This window comes from Puma concolor, chromosome A1 (genome assembly GCF_028749965.1).
Source record: "Puma concolor isolate L17-30 chromosome A1, mPumCon1.1.hap2, whole genome shotgun sequence".
In the NCBI taxonomy this organism is placed as follows: Eukaryota; Metazoa; Chordata; class Mammalia; order Carnivora; family Felidae; genus Puma; species Puma concolor.
The window spans coordinates 104,324,588-104,344,463 of record NC_141667.1 but is presented as its reverse complement, the minus strand read 5'-3'; the positions used below and the strand labels follow the sequence as shown (position 1 = coordinate 104,344,463).

Below are 19,876 nucleotides of genomic sequence, written 5' to 3'. Positions count from 1 at the left end.
AATTCCTTGGTTTCACATTTTCCTATGTTGGTAGGGTGATTCCCACCAAGGGTTTTTTTTTTGTTTTAAACAATATATTTTTTTAAACAATAGATTTACATAGAAAATAATGTTCATTGCAAATAACATAGAAAACATGGGTAATACAAAAAAATAAGGGGCGCCTGGTGGCTCAGGGCTTTGAGGGTATGGCTCTTGATTTCCCTTCAGGTTATGATCCCAGGGTTTTGGGATCCATCCCTGTGTTCTGCTCAGCGCTGAGCCTGGAGATTCCTTAAGATTCTCTATCACTCTGCCCTTCTCCCGTACTACTGCATGTACTCTCTAAAACAAACAAAAATAAGCCCAGATGTAACCAATGATGATGATATCGCCACCATTTAAAAAGTGCTTTACAGAGTTTTTTATTTTATTTTTTTAGAGAGAGCACGTGAGCCGGGGAGAGGGGCAGAGGTAGAGAGAATCTTAAGGCATCTCTATGCTCAGCGCAAGGCCAGACAAGGGGCTCAACCCCAGCACCCTGGGGTCATAACCTCAGCTGAAATCAAGAGTCCCACGCTCCACCTGCTGAGTCACCCAGGCTCCTTTGTATTTTATTTTCACGACCCAATAAACGACGGGTTATTATTCCCATTTTAAAGATAAGTAAACTTACTGTGGTACTTGTATACTATAGACTACTGTTGCATCTACACGACTCCTGAAACAGAATGCTACGGGCACCAGTGACAGTCACAACAAAGTTTATTACAATGAGAGGCAAGGCCAACCGATCGGGACCAACACTCTTGACAAGAGTGCGGCCCCGAACAGCCGGGGTACAGAGTTTTTATAACCGATCACATCGTTTTATCATCACCTGGGAAAAGAACAAAGAAACAGGTTCCAGATGAGTTAAACAGTTGCCTAATGAGGTGTTTACTTTAGACTTTCTGCCTCTAAGTTGCAACCAGTGGATCTCCTTGACCCTGCCTCTGACGCTCTTTTCTTTGAACTTTTGTTTCCTTAATTGGTGAAGCCTAATTTACAAGGGTATGAGGCGTAGTTTACCAGAGCAAAGCAAGGCTGTTATCTCTTAACCTTCAGTGTCAACACAAAGCTGTTATTTTTCAAGCTAAGCATTAGCCCTACACTACAATTTAACCCTTACACTACTACTCAGCAATTAAAAAATAGGAATGAGGATCTCCCGAAATGCTTAGACTTGATTTGGGGGTTGTGAGTTTCAGCCCCACAATGGGTTGTAGAGATTAATTAAAAAGAAAAATCTTTTAAGAAAAAATTAAGTATTGATATACGAGGAAAAGAAAAAAAAAAAGGAAACAGGCACAGAGCATTTACACAGCTGCCTGGATTCCAGGTAGCAGAGTTCATTCCTTTAGCTACTTCTCAATTTTAACATTTAAGTTAATATCCATTCTCCCAAGTCTTCTTTGGTAAATTTTCAAACTTAAAAAAAAAAAAGGTCAAAATAAACAAAGGGGACTGCATCAAACTTTCATCCTTTGCACAATGAAGGAAACCAACACAAGGAAAAGACAACCTACACTGAATGGGTGAAGACATTCTCACATATGACCTGATAAGGGATTAATATCCAAAATCTATAAAGAACTCCTAAAACTCAATGTAAAAAAACCAAAACAGCAATCTAATAAAAAAATATGCAGAGGCCCTGCATAGACATTTTCCCAAAGAACACATGCAGATGTCAATAGGTACATGAAAAGATGCTCAGTATCACTAACCCTCAGGAAAATGCAAATCAAAACCACAATGAGCTATTACCTCACAGGTGTCAGAATGGCTATTATCAAAAAGACAAGAGAGAACAAGTATTACTAAGGATGCAAAGAAAAGAATTCTTGTGGACTATTGGTGGGAACATAAATTGTTGCAGACACTAGATGAGTGGTAAAGATATGTTTACACATATGCACAATGGAATATAGTCATAAAAAGAATGAAATCTTTACAACAACATGGACACATCTAGAGGATATCATGCTAAGTGAAATGAGTCCAAGAAAGACAAATTATCATACGACTTCATTTATATGTGGAAACTAAAAAACAAATGAACATAATAGATTTATAGAGAACTCGCAATTGCCACAGGATGGGGGTGGGGGGAGTATGAGGATAGATAAAGTGAAAGGGATAGAGAAGAAAAGTGGGATCAAATGTTGTCTAATGTTTAATGATATGCTGCGTTTTTTTTTCTCCTGTCTTTACATGGGTCAAGCAGGTCTTTAAATCTTAGTAGGCATTTACCATTTACTCTTCCAGATTATTCATTAATATTTAGATTGCCAGATGGATTCCATGTATATATGTATTATAATTTTCTTAAAAAATATATCTACCCAAGGAAGTTTGAGGGCTCCCCTTTGGCTTCTATCAATATCAGAAACAGATCTATTTTTTATTAATTTTTTTTCAACGTTTTTATTTATTTTTGGGACAGAGAGAGACAGAGCATGAACGGGGGAGGGGCAGAGAGAGAGGGAGACACAGAATCGGAAACAGGCTCCAGGCTCCGAGCCATCAGCCCAGAGCCTGACGTGGGGCTCGAACTCACGGACCGCGAGATCGTGACCTGGCTGAAGTCGGACGCTTAACCGACTGCGCCATGCAGGCGCCCCAGAAACAGATCTATTTTTTAAAAAGCCACTTAGATTTTTCTCAATTATAAAAATTCTCATAATGGCATTAAAAATTTTTTTTTATTTAACAAAATTTTTTTTTACATTTTTATTTATTTTTGAGAGACACAGAGAGACAGAGCACAGGTGGGGGAGGGGCAGAGAGCAAAGGAGACACAGAATCCGAGGCAGGTTCCAGGCTCTGAGCACATAATCCAACCGAGGGTGCCTGGGTGGCTCAGTCGGTTAAGCCTCTGACTTTGGCTCAGGTCATGATCTCACGGTTTGTGAGTCTGAGCCCCGTGTCAGGCTCTGTGCTGTCAGATTGGAGCCTACTTTGGGTTCTGTGTCTCCTCCTCTTTCTGCACCTTCCCCACTTGTCCTCTGTCTCTCAAAAATAAAAATGTAAAAAAAAATTTTTTTTTAACGTTTAATTTTGAGAGAGAAAAGCTAAAAAAAAATTTTTTTTTTAACGTTTATTTAATTTTGAGAGGGAGAGAGAGAGAAGCTCAGAGAGAATGGGATAGAAGGTCCAAAGTGGGCTCTGTGCTGACAACAGGCAGGCCAAAGCAGGGCTCAAACTGACCACCTGGAGAGCAATAGTCACATGGTTCCTCCGACTGGGCCAGCTGGGCACCCCCTCACAATGACATTTGATGTAGAAATTTAGACAGAACTTGCAAAGAAGTTTTTGTCTTTATATTTTTTGAGATATAACTTATATACCATAGAATTCACCATCTTAAAGCATACACTTAGTAGTTTTTAGTATATTTGAAAGGTTATATAGCTGCCACCAATTCCAGAACATTTTCATCACCTTAAAAAGAAACATTAGCAGTCACTCTCCATTCTTCCCTCCTTCCACCTGCTCACCACTACTAATCTACTTTCTGTCTTTATGGATTTACTTGTTCTGGATATTTTATACAAATGCAATCTATGGTCCTTTGTGTCTGGACTTTTTCACTTAGCCCAAGGTTTTCAAGGAAAAATTAGCATTTTAATACATTTAGAATGGCAGGTTCTTTGTTGAAAAAAGTATTTTTACTTACCAGGATCCTCAACAAAAATGAACCTATGGCATTTTTGCTCTCAAAGAAAAGATGATGTTCTTTTATTCCTGATGGTGACATCCATAATTGAATTACTATATTTTACAAAGTTATTTCATATGATAGACAAAGCACTCAAAGCACTGTGTAGTGAACTTCCAAAGGAAAACCATTTCACCCGATTTGAAGGCACTTATTTAAACATTAAATTTAACATCAGGAACTGGAACAGTCTTTGTGTATATGGAATTTCAATACCAAAATCGTACCTTCCAGGACTCTTGGAAATTGCCCTTGAGCAAATAAAGAATTCAAATTAGTGACCAGGCTTCCAATTTGATTTTCCAATTTGAATTTCAAATGGCATAGTGCATAAACAAATGACAAGGCCAAAGCCAATTAGTTCTTTAGCGTTACATTATCAGGGTCTAGGGGCAGGAGATCGTAGATGGGCCTGTGATTTTAGTACAAAATGGCTCACTGAACTGTTAAAGCAGCAGAACGTTAAAAATTACAAATGATGTTTTGGAAGAATATTTGAATGATGTAATGGACAAATGGTAGTGTAATTCATAAAGGGATAGATAGAATTGGCCATCCAGTATGTGAAGGTTTGAGTCCCCACCCTCATATCATATATCAAAATACATTCTGGGTGATTTTCATAAACTTGGGATGGGAGAGATCTTAAGATAGAAACAAGAGGGGCGCCTGGGTGGTGCAGTCGGTTAAGCGTCCGACTTCAGCCAGGTCACGATCTCGCGGTCCGTGAGTTCGAGCCCCGCGTCAGGCTCTGGGCTGATGGCTCGGAGACTGGAGCCTGTTTCTGATTCTGTGGCTCCCTCTCTCTCTGCCCCTCCCCCGTTCATGCTCTGTCTCTCTCTGTTCCAAAAATAAATAAATGTTGAAAAAAAAAGATAGAAACAAGAAACCATGCAAGTACTGAAAACTTGAATACCTTTTGGGAGTCACGTGGGTAATGTAAATGAGTTAAGGAGGAATAAGCAAAAGGTGTTGTGGGTATTGTCATCAGTAAAGCGGAGCCTGTACCTCCCCACCTCCCACTCGCTCCACTCAATCCCTGCCCAAAGGTATTCAAGTTCACATTAAAAAGTTTTGACAAATGGGGTGCCTGGGTGGCTCAGTTAGTTATGTGTCTGATTTTGACTCAGGCCATGATCTCTCAGTTCATTAGTTCGAGTTCATTGGGCTGTCTGCTGTGAGCATGGGACCCACTTCAGATCCTTTGCCCTCCTCTCTCTCTGCCCCTCCCTTGCTTGTGCTGTCTCTCAAAAATAAACATTAAAAAAAAATTTTTTTTTAAGTTTTAACATGTCAGCCAGGATAAGTCTGCTGTCAGTCTGCACCCTTACTTATAAAGAAACTACACTTATGGTAACATAATTACAAGCAAAATAAAATGAAACTACAAACAATAGTGTGGAAAATATTTGTAACCTATTAAAAAAACTGCAGAAAAACAGACAAGAACTATTCCTTGAAGAAAAAAAAATGGCCAATAAATATGAAAATAATCCTCAGCTCTGCCCTCAGCTGGCCTGATTTCACATCCCTAACCTGCCACTTACTAGCTGGGTAACCTTGGTGGCGATTCCTTAATTAAAATCTCAATTTCTTTATCTATAAAGATAGATATAATAGTACTCACATGTGAAAGCTAAGTAAAATAAAAAGCATAAGGCAGAGAAAATATGAGTACATCAGAAGAGAAAATCCAAATGCCCAATAAACGTGGTAAAACATTCAACCTCTGCAGTCAAGAAATTACAGGGGCGGGGCGCTTGGGTGGCTCAGTCGGTTAAGCGGCCGACTTCGGCTCAGGTCACGATCTCACACTCCGTGAGTTCGAGCCCCGCGTCGGGCTCTGTGCTGACAGCTCGGAGCCTGGAGCCTGTTTCAGATTCCGTGTCTCCCTCTCTCTGACCCTCCCCCGTTCATGCTCTGTCTCTCTGTCTCAAAAATAAATAAACGTTAAAAAAAAAAAAAAATTAAAAAAAAAAAATTACAGGGGCACCTGGGTGGCTCAGTCCATTGAGTGTCTGACTTCGGCTCGGGTCATGATCTCGCAGTTCGGGCATTGGAGGCCCGTGTTGGGCTCTGTGCTGACAGCTCAGAGCCTGGAGCTTGCTTCAGAATCTGTGTCTCCCTCTCTCTCTGCCCCTTCCCTGCTCACACTCTCTCAAAAATCAACACACAAAAAAAAATTACCAACCAAGATACCACTTTTCCCACTCAGGATGGCCATATCAGAGATTATTATTTGATGTTATCAAGGGCATGGGAAATGGAGAGCTATTCTCTTGTGGGAAATATCTTCTTAAAATTGCAAATGCATGGCATATACCTTTGTACTAGGAATCCTACCTTTAAGAATCCATTCTTATAGGAATAAAACAACTATTACATAGTTAAGTATGACTATATTACAGAATTGTTTTTAGTGGCAGAAGTTTACAAACATCCTCAATTTCCATGAGTAAGGAAATTACTTGATAAATTACTATACCAAGGTTAGATTTATAGGGACTGACCTGTAGGCACAGCTTAAAAAAAAAAAAAAAAAAAAAAATCAAGTTACAGTAAGTTTTCCACTTTTGTTTAAAAAAAAAAATTCCCTGTAGTGGGTTGAATGGTGGCCCCCAAAATGATATGTCCACCAGATACAGCTATTGTGATTTGACCTTATTTGGAAAAGGGTTTTGGTAATGTAACTAAGGAACTCAGGATGAGATCATCCCAAATTAGAGTGGGCCCTAAACCTAGTGACAGGCATCCTTATAATAAACAAGAAGAAACCTGAGAAAAGAAGGCTATGTGAAGAGAGACATAGGAGTTATGGTGCCACAAGCAAACCAATGCCCGGAGCTACTAGAAACTGGAAGAGGCAAAGATTTTCCCCTCAGATCTTCAGAGGGCTTATGGTCCTGCTGATACCTTGTTTTTAGACTTCTGGCCTGTAGAACTATGAGAGAATAAATTTCTATTGTTATAAGCCACCAAGTTTGTGGTAATTTGTTATAGCAACCCTAGTAAATCCTCAATATCCGTTATAGTTATGTTTACGAATGCTTAAGCGAGCATTGAGGAAAACTAGACCACAGTTTTATGTATCTTATGTCCCAGCAAATTTTCATTCTTAATATATAAGAAGTAAGTCATGACTATGAAAATATATATAAAAAATGTTTATGACAGAATCATTCTTAAAAACTTCAAACTAAGAGCAAACCAAATGTCCATGAAAAGTAGAGTGGATAACTAAGTTATGGTGTATTTATTTAACAGAATACTACACAGTTTCATGTTTAAGATGGAACTACTGATACATAAAAGACAAAGCATTCTCAAAGACATAATGTTGAACAAATGAAGTCCAACTCCCATGAGTACATACTGGGTGATTCCACATATGTAAAATTCAAAAACACGCAAAATGAATCTATAGTGATTGTCACAAAGCAGCCTGCTAGAAATGTCCATGTACCTTATTCTTGGTACAGTCTATGTAAAAGCCAATAAAAATAATATACTTACGATGTTCTTTAATATCATTTCACTGGGATAAATGCCCAGGATTGCAATTACTGGATTATACACTAAGGGTGTATTTAGTTTCTTACGTTACTTATTTATGGCTAAAGTTCTTTCAGTCTTTTTGTTACATTTTCCCAAATTTTTAATCATGAGCAGGTGTTGAATTTTGGGGGGTTGAAAGCTGGTGGAGATAACAGTGTATGACCTTCATCATTTCTCACACTTCCGACATTTCCTTCCCACCTTCACCATTAACCACATCATGTATCTGTATTTTTTAATTATTTCATCTTAGCCTTGCAACAAGATTAGTGGACTCTGCAAGTCTGCCCAGTGTCTCTTCTCTCCTTTCTGGCAACAGAATCCCACATTTCCTAGGGGGACCACCTGTTTCTCACTGGATGAAGTCTTGGTTGTATCATCATCTTAGGCACCTATCCTCCCCTTGCTGAGGGGTAGGCATGTAACCTAAACAAGTTCATTTGGAGGAACTCTGAATGGCATTATGACTGAAAATAATTGCCCAAATTTCAATCTGATAGCAGCGTTGTGGGGAAAAAAGCTTCTCATGGTACCTGGAGCTATCCCCAGGTATCCCCAGCTATCCCCAGCCTTGACTTTTCCCAAGGCTTCCGTCTTCAACTTTTCCTTGGACTCTGGAGTCTGTCATCCACTTAAATATTCGTTGTGGTTATTTGTAATTAATGATTCTGTTCGCAACTAAAAATTTCAATATACCATCAAATCACAGATCTGATGTGCTTCTAGGTCTTCAAGCATACCAAAACACAACTCTATGTTAAGTGTTTATTCGTAAGCCACCCTAACAGTCATCTTTAGTGTAATAACTTGAACAATACCTCCTCCCCCCACTCCAAATTCCAAGTCCTTGACAAAATCCTTCATCATGCAATATATGTCTATAAAAACAAAGTATTCAATAGGATTTTGTCTTGATTACAGCCAGGTTGGTAGACTATTTCTTAGAAGCTAAAAAACTGTAAAAAACCTTTTTTCAGTAATACTGAAGGATATGTTCCTGCATGGATGCACCAGCAAGCAAAGTCATGTCAAACGGATAAAGTAGCATGAGTAGGATGTGGTATGGAAAATATTTCTATAAAAGGTCTATTAATCAAAATCAAATTTTAACATTTCAATTTTCCTGGACAAATAGCCTAACAGTAGCCTACTCTGAACTTTTTCATGCATGTTAGTTAATTTAGTGGTAAAAGGTTTTTAACAAGCAAAGTTCTAAGGAAAAGCCTGTATGAAGTTTTAAACCTTGCTATAATTTATGGGAAATTCTTTTTTTTTAAATTTTTTTTCAATGTTTATTTATTTTTGGGACAGAGAGAGACAGAGCATGAACGAGGGAGGGGCAGAGACAGAGGGAGACCCAGAATCGGAAACAGGCTCCAGGCTCTGAGCCATCAGCCCAGAGCCTGACGCGGGGCTCGAACTCATGGACCGCGAGATCGTGACCTGGCTGAAGTCGGACGCTTAACCAACTGCGCCACCCAGGCGCCCCTAATTTATGGGAAATTCTAATGGAAAATTATGATTGACAAGTCCATAAAAATAATTCAGTTTTTCAATTCAATTCTCATTTTTTTTTTTTTAAATAGGTCCTCGTCACCAAAGGCAAATAGGAGTTTACCTCAACAAGTTGACATGCTCTGTGCTTAGGTTGTATCATTGCTAGTACCCGACACAGATGGTAAGACGTACCAATCTCATTATCTAAATCGCCAAAGTCAATTTTATATTAGGTTTCCATGTGAAGGATATTTTCCCTTCCGTAGCTTCATGAGGTATGATTGACAGTATATTTAAGGTATACAATATGATTTGACATATACACATTGTCAGAGGACATGCTTTTTTAAGGTCAATAGTTTTCAAACAGCTTATAGGCTCAAAGCTAACAGCAGGACACATGCCTTGAATAGAAAGAAGAGCTCTTTTCATAAAGGCACAACTTGAAAATACATCAAGATTCTCACTTTATACAAGTGAGTAGACTCTTCCCATCTATGAAAACATACAGAAAAACAAAATGTACTTTTTAAAAAGTGAGAAAAATGTCAGTAATCAGTATTTCCTGCAAGCTTTACTTTTCAAAAACAACCTATAGTGTGTTAAGTGGGTAACAATTTCTTACACACACAACTAACAGAAAAGGCATTCAAAAGGAGTCAAGTAGCTGATGAAACTGACCTGTTATCACCTTGGGCAGGAGTGGCTGCTACCTCTTACATTTCAGCAGGACTTAGGTAGATTGCTAACAACAATGCAGTACCTCCTATTAAGGATGATGCAAGACAGTAACTTTAACACCTAGAAGAGTGTTCCGTGGTCTTCGGAATTTAAGTTACATTTTAAAGTAGGCACTACTTTGTCTAAATTTTATCTTGCTTTTTAGCAACATACCTAAAGAATTATCTAAAGTGAATATATAAATTTACTTCACTGACTGGATGCAATTATTCATCTATATTTTTCCTTACTCTCTTCTTATTCAGGTATTAAGGGAAATACCTTGACCAGTTACCCTCTTAGGCTGTAGCCTGCTTTGGAATCTGTGTCTCCCTCTCTTTCTGCCCCTCCCCAGCTTGTGCTCTGTCTCTCTTGATCTCGGAAATAAACATGAAAAAAAAAGTTTAGCTATTTAACTTACCCTGCTTAAATATACTACAACCAAAGAAACTAAAGTGTCAATACATTAGAGCAATTAAACTTCATTTCTTCCTGTCACGTAACTTTTGTCGGCTTTGAGGAAACAGTCATGTTCAAGTAAAAAATGAAACCCTTTACCTTAACAATGAATTCATTCAAGTAAATACCAAATAATTAAGATTCAGTTTTGAAATCTTAACGATTACAACATAGAAATCTTCCTTATCCTAATATCCATGTTCTTTTACAAACTGTACTTTTCCCTAGATTTATAAGGATTAACTGATTAAGAAAATTTTACATTTTGATACTTTTTATTTTTGAGAGACAGACAGAGAGAGAGACAGAGCACAAGTGGGGAGGGGGCAGAGAGAGAGAGGGAGACACAGAATCTGAAGCAGGCTCCAGGCTCTGAGGTGTCAGCACAGAGCCCAACCTGGGGCTTGAACCCAGCAACTATAAAATCATGACCTGAGCTGAAGTTGGACACTTAACTAAGCCATCCACCCAGGCACCCTCATTTTTTATTTTTACTTTTTTAATGAGACAGAGTGCAAGCAGGGGAGGGATAGAGAGAGAATACAAAGTAGACTCTATGCTGCCAACACAGAGCCTGACACAGGGCTCAAACCCACAAACCTTAAGATCAATGACCTGAAGTTGGTCGCCCAACCAAGACACTGGTAGAGAGAGAAGGAGACAGAATCCCAAGCAGGCTCTGTGCTCGATCCTAGGAACCTGAGATCATGACTAGAGCCGAAACCAAGAGCCCCTCTTGGTGCCCCTCTAATTCCATCTCTCAGTAGAGAGCTCACTTGGGATTCTCTGTCCCTGTCTCCCAAAATAAAAAAATTAAAAAAAGACATGGATGGCAGAAAAACAGATACTCAGATCAATGGAACAGAAGAGAGAATCCAGAAATGGACCCACAAACGTATGGACAACTAATCTTTGGCAAAGGAGGAAACAATATCCACTGGAATAAAGACAGTCTCTTCAGCAAGTGGTGCTGGGAAAACTGGACAGCAACATGCAGGAAAATGAACCTGGACCACTTTCCCACACCATACACAAAAATAAACTCAAAATGGATGAAAGACCTAAATGTAAGACAGGAAGTCATCAGAATCCACGACGAGAAAGCAGGCAAAAACCTCTTTGATCTTGGCCGCACCAACTTCTTACTCAACACGTCTCTAGAAGCAAGGGAAACAAAAGCAAAAATGAACTATTGGGACCTTATCAACATAAAAAGCTTCTGCAGAGTGAAAGAAACAATCAGCAAAACTAAAAGGAACCGAGAGAATGGGAGAAGGTATTTCCAAATGACAGATAAAGGGTTAGTATCCAAAATCTATCAAGAACTTATCCAACTCGCAAAAAATAATCCAGAGAAGAAATGGGCAAAAGACATGTCTCCAAAGACATCCAGATGGCCAACAGACACATGAAAAAATGCTCAACATCACTCATCATCCAGGAAATACAAATCAAAACCACTCAAGATACCACCTCACATCTGTCAGAAGGGCTAACATTAACAACTCAGGCAACAACAGATGTTGGTGAGGATATGGAGAAAGAGGATCTCTTTTGCACTGCTGGTGGGAACGCATATTGGTACAGCCACTCTGGAAAAGAGTATGGAGCTTCCCCAAAAATTAAGAATAGAACTACCCTATGACCCAGCAATTGCACTACTAGGTATTTACCCAAGGGATACAGTATGCTGTTTCAACGGGGCACATTCACCCCAATGTTTATAGCAGCACCATCAACAATAGCCAAAGTATGTAAAGAGCCCAAATGTCCATCAACGGATAAATGGAAAAAGATGTGGTATATATACAATGGAGTATTACTCGGCAATCAAAAAGAATGAAATCTTGCCATTTGCAAATAGGTGGATGGAAGTAGAGGGTATTATGCTAAGCTAAATTAGAGAAAAACAAATACCATAGGACTTCACTCCTGTCAGGACTTTAAGGCACAGAACAGACGAACCCAAAGGAAGGGAAGCAAAAATAATTTAAAAACAGGGAGGGGGACAAAACAGAAGAGACTCTTTAATATGGAGAACAATCGGAGGGTTACTGGAAGAATTGTGGGAGGTGGGATGGTCCAAATGGGTAAGGGGCATTAAGCAATCTACCCCTGAAATCACTGTTGCACTATACGCTAACTTGGATGTAAATTAAAAAAAAAATTAAAAATTTTTTCAAATTAAAATTGTGAAAACAAAAAGACATGGAAACTACTCATTATGGGAAAAAAAAAAAAAAAAGCCAAGGATACAGCTCAGAGCCTAACAAGTGCTTTGTATTCATGAATTATCAGTATGTAGAAAATCTGGAGATAGGATTTCAGAAATCAGACCCATCAGGAATCTTTGTGGATGGGGTGCCTGGGTGGTTCAGTTGGTTAACATCAAACTCTGGATTTTGGTTCCAGTCATGATCTCATGATTTGGGAGATTGAGCCCCTGCTTGAGATTCTCCTCTCCCTCTTCCCTTTTATTATAAAGTTGACTTTAAGACCTACATTAAGTTTATGACAAAGATTCTAGATTTAAAAGAGATTATGTTAGCTTATCACTTTATCTGTTAGATAAATGCTCACTGCTGATAAAAAAAATAACATTCAACAATATGTCTCATGCATAGCTTTTGTTTTATTCTTTGAAGAATGGTTCTGAAACATCACACTAAGTTAGGCTGAGAGGTAAAGTTTAAATAGTTTTGTAAGGACATGTTGTAACATAGGACTGCTTACTCCACAAAACTTTCATCAGAGCTTATGATACACCTTGTTGGCAGTAGCACCCAGGTTTTCCAAATAGTCATCATTTTTCTCTCGTCTGCATAGACTTCTTCTCATTAGCTGCCTTCTGCTTTTGTTGCATTATCTCAGAGTCCCTATAATGGGGGAAAAGGCTTTAAGTTGTTACAGAAAAACTCATTTTACATTCTCACTTGTTTTCTATACACAACCCATTAAGCATATTAAGATACAATTTAAAAGAAGATAGGGGCGCCTGGGTGGCGCAGTCGGTTAAGCGTCCGACTTCAGCCAGGTCACGATCTCGCGGTCCGTGAGTTCGAGCCCCGCGTCAGGCTCTGGGCTGATGGCTCGGAGCCTGGAGCCTGTTTCTGATTCTGTGTCTCCCTCTCTTTCTGCCCCTCCCCCGTTCATGCTCTGTCTCTCTCTGTCCCAAAAAAATAAATAAAAAACGTTGAAAAAAAAATTTTAAAAGAAGATATAAAAATTCATGTCTTTGTTTTCTTGGAGACAGAAGAAAAAGAATGGAAGGGCTTTGAAGCTGGATCTTATTTTGAAAACCATCCCTGTTGTTATGGTCTTGGGCAAGTAACCTCAAAGATCTTTCAAAATCACAACACTACTTACCAGGGTTGTTCTATAGAATAGCTACCAATGTATATACTGGCCATTAGGCAGCTACATACAGAATAATGGCAATTACTCTTGGTTGTCAACACAAGACCCTTATTTAAAAAAAATGTATTTAATGACCTTGTAATCAACACCTACTATCTGTTCATGAGTTCCAGCCCTGCATCAGGCTCGTTGCAGACAGCTCAGAGCCTGGAGCCTGCTTAGGATTCTGTATCTCCCTCTCTCTCTACCCTCCCCCTCTTGTGCGCTCTCTCAAAAATAAACATTAAAAAACAAATACAAAAAGCTTATGTATGAGTATGAAGGAAAAACAACACACCTACAAAGAAAAAAAAAGCAATATTTACTTTTCTGTTTGAAACCAAGCTCTGTTGTGCTTGCTGTCACCTCAGTAATGTTACTGAAGTTCAGAGCATCAGTTTCCTGTTCTATACATTGAGGCTAACATTCCTTCTCAGGGTGATGAGTAGAGGTAGAACGTACATAGTACCTAGAACAGAGCTAACAAGTGGATAATAATTCAACAGTGACTATTATTGTACCAAGCTAGACTAGATCTAGAAATCTAGACATCTTCACTAAAAATTCCAGGTTCACTGATTGGTACTATGTTCACTTTTACTCCAATGTGACTAAAGAGAAATTTAAGACAAACCTTATCACTTTAATACCACGGAAAGCATCAAGTGATAATCAGCCCAATGTGGGGCTTCAACTCATAACCATGAGATCAAAGCTGCATGGTCCACAGACTGAGCCAGCCAGACACCCCAAAACACTGATCTTTAACTCTAGGTGCACATCAGAATCACCTGAGGAAATTTTTAAAGTTAGGTTTAACTTACACACAATAAAATTTATCCAGAGCACCTGTTATGCCCAGCCCCAAACCAATTAAAGAAGGACTGGAATTAAAGCACAGGCTTTAGTAACACTCAAGGCTTCCCACGTGTTTCTAATGTGCAGGCTTGAGGACCACAGAGAAGCCCTGCTAAAGCATGTGCAGTCACTTCTTCACCTGACCTCCAAGTTGTACATAGACAAAATTAGAGGGTTTTTTTTTTTTTGTCTCCCATTATACCATGCTTTTATGTGTTCCAGAAGGCCTAACAGTGGGGAAATAAACTATTTGTTACCATCTTAAAAACAGAATGCCTATTTGCAATGATGGCTGCTTCTCTTTGTTCTTCCTCTTTACATACTACCTCAACCCTACACGTGCTCCCCTTAAATGGGAATTTAAAACACTGACATTAAAGACCTCTAATAATTTAGAGACCCAACTTTCTAGTTGTGGAAGCACTGACTTTCTCAACAAATTCTGCTTGGAGAGTTCTAGAATTAAGGAATCTCCTGGCCTCAAAGCCATTCTTAATTAAAACAACAAAAACTGGGGTGCGTGGGTAGCTCAGTTATTAAGCATCAGACTTGATCTCAGCTCAGGTCTTGATCTCAGGGTTTTGAGTTCAAACGACTCATTGGGCTCAGTGCTGGGCAAGAAACCTACTGAATAAAACCTTTTACAAAGCTAAGCCAAAACACATGCTGGCTTTCATTAAAAAACAAAACAAAACAAACCCCCCAAAACCCCCAAAGTACAACAAAGTAACTACAGTGCAATTGTGAAGTATTTGTTTACTACTGTAAAAAGGCAGCAGATTGATGAAGTTGCAAGGGTTTAAATACACATATCATTTAAAGCCATCTTCTTGGTGAGAAATTTTAAGCTGCGCTCTGAGAGTATTTCTGTATTATTACAAAATTACAATTAATTTTCTATTATTTATTACATAATTACATATCAAGGCTGTGGACCTGCATTTTCTCTAACCCCATGGATCTTCAGAAATGAATATAGCTACACACTTTTTTGTGTCTCTTTCATAACATTTATCACTGTAATTGAGTCACCTGTCATCCTGACAAGGTTGAGTCGGAGGTCTGCTTCGGAAATGTTGTATCCCTAGCATGTAACAGTGTCTTTCATATGGGAGGCATTCCATTACTTCGCTAAATGAAGTTCTTACGGCTGTGGTGGGGAAGCAGAAGATTCATCCAGGGATTGGGATGACTGTAGTCATAATAGTTATAGCATGTGCAGCACAGCTGTTCATCTGTGACCCCTACTAAGCAAGCTAAGCTTAGTTCTACCCAGGATTTAAAAAAAATTCTTTCCATTCTTAAAAGGAAAACTTCAGAGATTTGACAATTCGATTAGTATCACTTACCTCTGTTTTCTCTGAGAGGTAGTCAAGCTATCCTCTTTTCTTTTTCCCTTGCTAATTTCCTGGGATTTCTTCATGTTTTTCTGGCGGGCAAGTTCTCGCTGATTTCCGCCTGCAAAGTTAAACAGTCATGCTCTTTTCCCATCTCAAAAATTAATACCAATTCCGTTAAAAGACTCTTATTTACATGCATCTGAAGTTAGCTTTTTATTTTTTAACAGGCCAGCAGAGCACTGCACTGAACAGAGTTCTCATAGTAGCCGAGGAAGAAGCTCAGACACAAACACTTCAAGTCTTAAGAGCATTATCATACCAATTCAGGTGTTCAATTAACGTAAATAACGGATCACTTATAACCAGCATTCCACTCCTGTGTCTATATGGGTCAGTACGTTCCAAATTAAGGTCTAGCTTTTGAGGAGTATGGAGAGAAGGACAGATACACAGGGAACACAGCTCCACAAGTTGGCCCATCACAATTCCACTGTTAAGCGGGTAAACGCAGCGGTTCGGGATACATGACCTGGAAGGGCCAAACAAAAGAACTAGGGAAGGGACTCAACCGGAGCTTCCTGCCCTTCTCAGGCCTTAGGACCTTAAGGACCAACTATAAACCACTTTCTGACCAAGACCCGTCCCGGGGCCGCCGTCTTCACACACCTCACCTCCAGAGAGGTGTTCTTTACCCTGTAAACTCGCACTTGGCCGGCAGGCACATGCCCCACTTCTCAGGCGGGCCCGAAGCTAACCGGTTGTCCCTCTCCCTCGGTGGGCTGAGAGAATGGGGTCCCCGCGCCGTCGGACCTAAGGGGATACATCAGCCGGCTCCCGCCTCCTCTCCAGCCGCGCCTACGGACCTCGGCTTCCTCTGCAGACGCTCCCCGCCGCGTCCCTCACCCGTCCGCATACTCACGGGCCATGCCGACACCCGACCGAACCCAAAAGAGAGCCACTCGGAGAAGCAACGGCCTCCTAACGCGTTCAGCGGTCGTCCCCTCCCGCGGCTCTTGAAGGCTGAGCCCGCGCCGGCCCTCAGCCGGGCTACGCCTCTGTTCCTTCCATCGCCCCGCCCACCGAGGCCCGACCGCAGCCTCCCGCGAGTCGGGAGGCTGACTGCGCGTGCGCCGCTGGGCAGGCGGGGCGGTCCTCGCGGTGGGTCCCGGGCTGGCAGCTTCTGGAGTTCAATCAGGGCTCGCGTCCCCTCGGTCACGCAAATTTGGTCGAGTCTAGAAAGCAGGTCCTGCGTCTGTGGATTTTCCCTACTGTGTACCGAGCCCTGGGGGTTGGCCAGCCCCCTCTTTTTGGTAACGACAAAAACAAACGCCACTATATCTAACTTTTAGACCGAGAACGTTAGCATTCATTAATCTCCTTGCAGAAGCGGGAAGGGGACAAAACCTATTAAGGGTTAACTCAATATGCAAAACACAGTTTTGGCTCTTTACATATTTTTTTTATTTCAGCACCAAACCTGTAAGTAGGCTTCATTGTTCCTATTCTGCGGAAGAGGAGATTGAGACTCTGAAACGAGGAGCGACTGTCCTAACAGGTAGGGACTCTTAGAAGTGAGATTTATAGTGAAGATGGACTTTAAATCTGTTAATTTCCCTTTTAGTCTCATTGCCTTTGTCGCGGTGGACAGTACCGAAGGAATTTTAGGTTAATGGCTCTGTGCTTGGGTTGTATGATAGGAAGGGAATAGCAGGGGATGCAGTTTTATCTCCTATTCACAATAACCTTGGAACGTGGGTAAAAGCCGTGGAGCATTTGCCATTGCTAGAAACATGTGCAAAGATGCCTGAGGTTAGTTTGATACTTACGTTTTTCATCTCTCCCGTTACTTATTACAAACAAACGTGTAGAGCTACTCTGTACACCCTAAAATCACCTTTTTATAAAGGCTTTTATGTTGGAAAATTTCAAACATCTACAACAGTATGGAAAATACTGCAATGCATTCTCAAGTATATGTGACCAAGCTTCAACAATTTTTATTCTAACTCCTAAAAGTCACCTATTTTACAGAAGGTAGGACAAAGTGGTGAAGACTTGGAGCTCTGGAGATGGGATGTCTTGGTTGAAAGCCCAGCTCTACCAATGAGTAGATGTGTGAACTTGGGTGTGTTATTTCATTGCGGTAAAGCTTCCATATTAAATTGGAAGGTAAATGTACCTCTTTAATTAATTGAATTAATGTATGTGAAGTACGAAGTGTTCAGTATATGTTAGCACTCAATGTTAGCTATTATCAATCTTTTAACCTCAGAGAGCCTTGTGTGCTTGTCACTCACCCTAAACCCCACCTGTCTTCAATACTGTTTATGAGCCAAGCATCTGATTCCACTTAAACAACCTCTTCTGGAGTAAATTGAGCAGGGGGAAAAGATTGACTTGTGTCCTGGGTCTTTGTGAAGAAGGGAGGGAAGCGATTTGGGATTGGAAAGTAAGTGGAAGTGTTATTGTTTGTGTTTGTAGTCTTAATTTACAGTCTAATTGACCTTTTTCTTTGCGGTTGAAAATATACTTTGTGAATGGTAGGGATATACTCAAGAGATATTGGGTGTGTCTGCTAGAGAAAACTGAAGACTTTTAAAATTACTCTGATGCCTTTAAGAATTTACTCCACAAACTTGGTTGTGTAACATATCTTAAGACTTTATATTTAATAATAAAATTAGATCTGATTCTGTTCCCTTATTTATAGTAATGACAAATTAAATCCTTGTTATTAATTGCCTTACCTACAGAATTGTGGGAGTGGCCTAGATTCTTAGATGGAACATAACATTTTGGGAAAGGCAATATCTTTACACCAGAATATACTGGGCAAAGCTAAATGGTCCTAGTAGTGGCTCCAAGATTCGTGACACATCTTCAGTAGGGGGCTCTTTGTCAAGTTCTTGACCTTCTTTAGGTGTATCTGAAGTCCTGTTCCCTCCCCAGATTACTGGAGGGAGCCTACAGAATCCACAGACTTCCATTTTCTTTCCAGTCTTAGAGGAATCTCTTCTCTCTAACGTGCTTTCATCCCTCTTACTCTCAAAAACGCTTCTCTTTCTTCTTCTGGATGACATAGCAACCTCTTTAATTAATTAAAGATTTTATTCTTTTGCCATTAACATAGCAGGATGTCCTTGTAGAGTTTTATTCTTGAAAAAGGAAGTTGGGCCTGGCTGTTGCAATGAGTCAGGGAATTAAAAAGCTCGCCCATACTGTGTACAGCCAATCTCATCTATGGCCATTTTTCTTCTAATCATATAAGTCTTCCCTAACCATATTACCTAAAGTAAGCCAGCCTCCCAATAATCTCTTTCATAATACTCTTTAAATTTCTTTCATGCATTTAATACACTTTTAATCTTGTTCACTTGTTTTATTTTTTCTCCCCAACCCAGAACACCTTATTTATTGCTCTAATGCTACCTCCTGAAGCAGATTATGAATACATATATTAATTTACTATATAACTATATAGTTAAATTTTTAGAGTGTTTATTTTTGAGTAGACACAGAGTGCCAATGGGGGAGGGGCAGAGAAAGAGGGATACCTATATTCGAAGCAGGTCCCAGGCCCTGAGCTGTCAGCACAGATCCCTACACAGGACTCAAACTCACCATCCAGGAGATGATGACCTGAGCCCAAGTGGGATGCTAACCGACTGTGCTACCCTGGAACCCCTATAACTATATAGTTTTAACTATAAAACTTTTTGAACACGTACATTAAAAAGTATACAAAGGTATACGGTGAATGATCTTCATGCCACGACATGTTTCCCGTAAACCTAGTTCCCCTTACAGGAGATAACTTACCAGTTTCTTCATACCTGAATTTGTAATCTATGTTCTACTCAATTTAGAATTTCTAAGCCCTGGGGATGTGCTGGCGAACAGGCACTACTCTACAAGACCTTCTTCTTCTTCTTCTTTTTCAAGTTTTTAATTATTTTTCATAATCTCTACCCCCAATATGAGGTTCGAACTCATGCCCTGGTATCAAGAGTGGCAGGCTCCTCCGACTGAGCTGCTAGCCAGGCGCCCCATGATTTTAATAGTCTTATAAAGGGTCTTGGGTCTTAAAAGGGTCTTATAAAAAGTCTATAGAGGGTCTTGACTACCTCCTTTCACTCGTTTCTGTAACTCCTAGGGACGCTGGGAGAGGGGAGAGCTGACCACGGAACATCTCAATTTCCGGTTCACTAGTAACTCTGTAGTTTGACAGTTACCATGGCTCCGGGCGCTGTGCGTCTTACGCTTTTCCTAGGCGCTGGCTGATGGCGTAATCAGTTCCGGCGCCCTACGA

General features: G+C 40.1%; 1 protein-coding gene across 1 annotated transcript; it reads right to left on the bottom strand.

Annotated features, from left to right (window-relative positions):
• Positions 1-12,585: 12,585 nt before the first annotated feature.
• On the bottom strand, positions 12,586-16,643 carry SERF1B (small EDRK-rich factor 1B). The gene is made up of 3 exons (XM_086699394.1): positions 16,487-16,643; positions 15,577-15,685; positions 12,586-12,849 (listed from the first exon to the last, which is right to left on the bottom strand). Exons 1-3 carry the CDS (start codon positions 16,491-16,493, stop codon positions 12,777-12,779), a joined length of 189 nt encoding a protein of 62 aa, XP_086555520.1. The 5' UTR covers positions 16,494-16,643; the 3' UTR covers positions 12,586-12,776.
• Between the last annotated feature and the right edge of the window lie 3,233 nt (positions 16,644-19,876).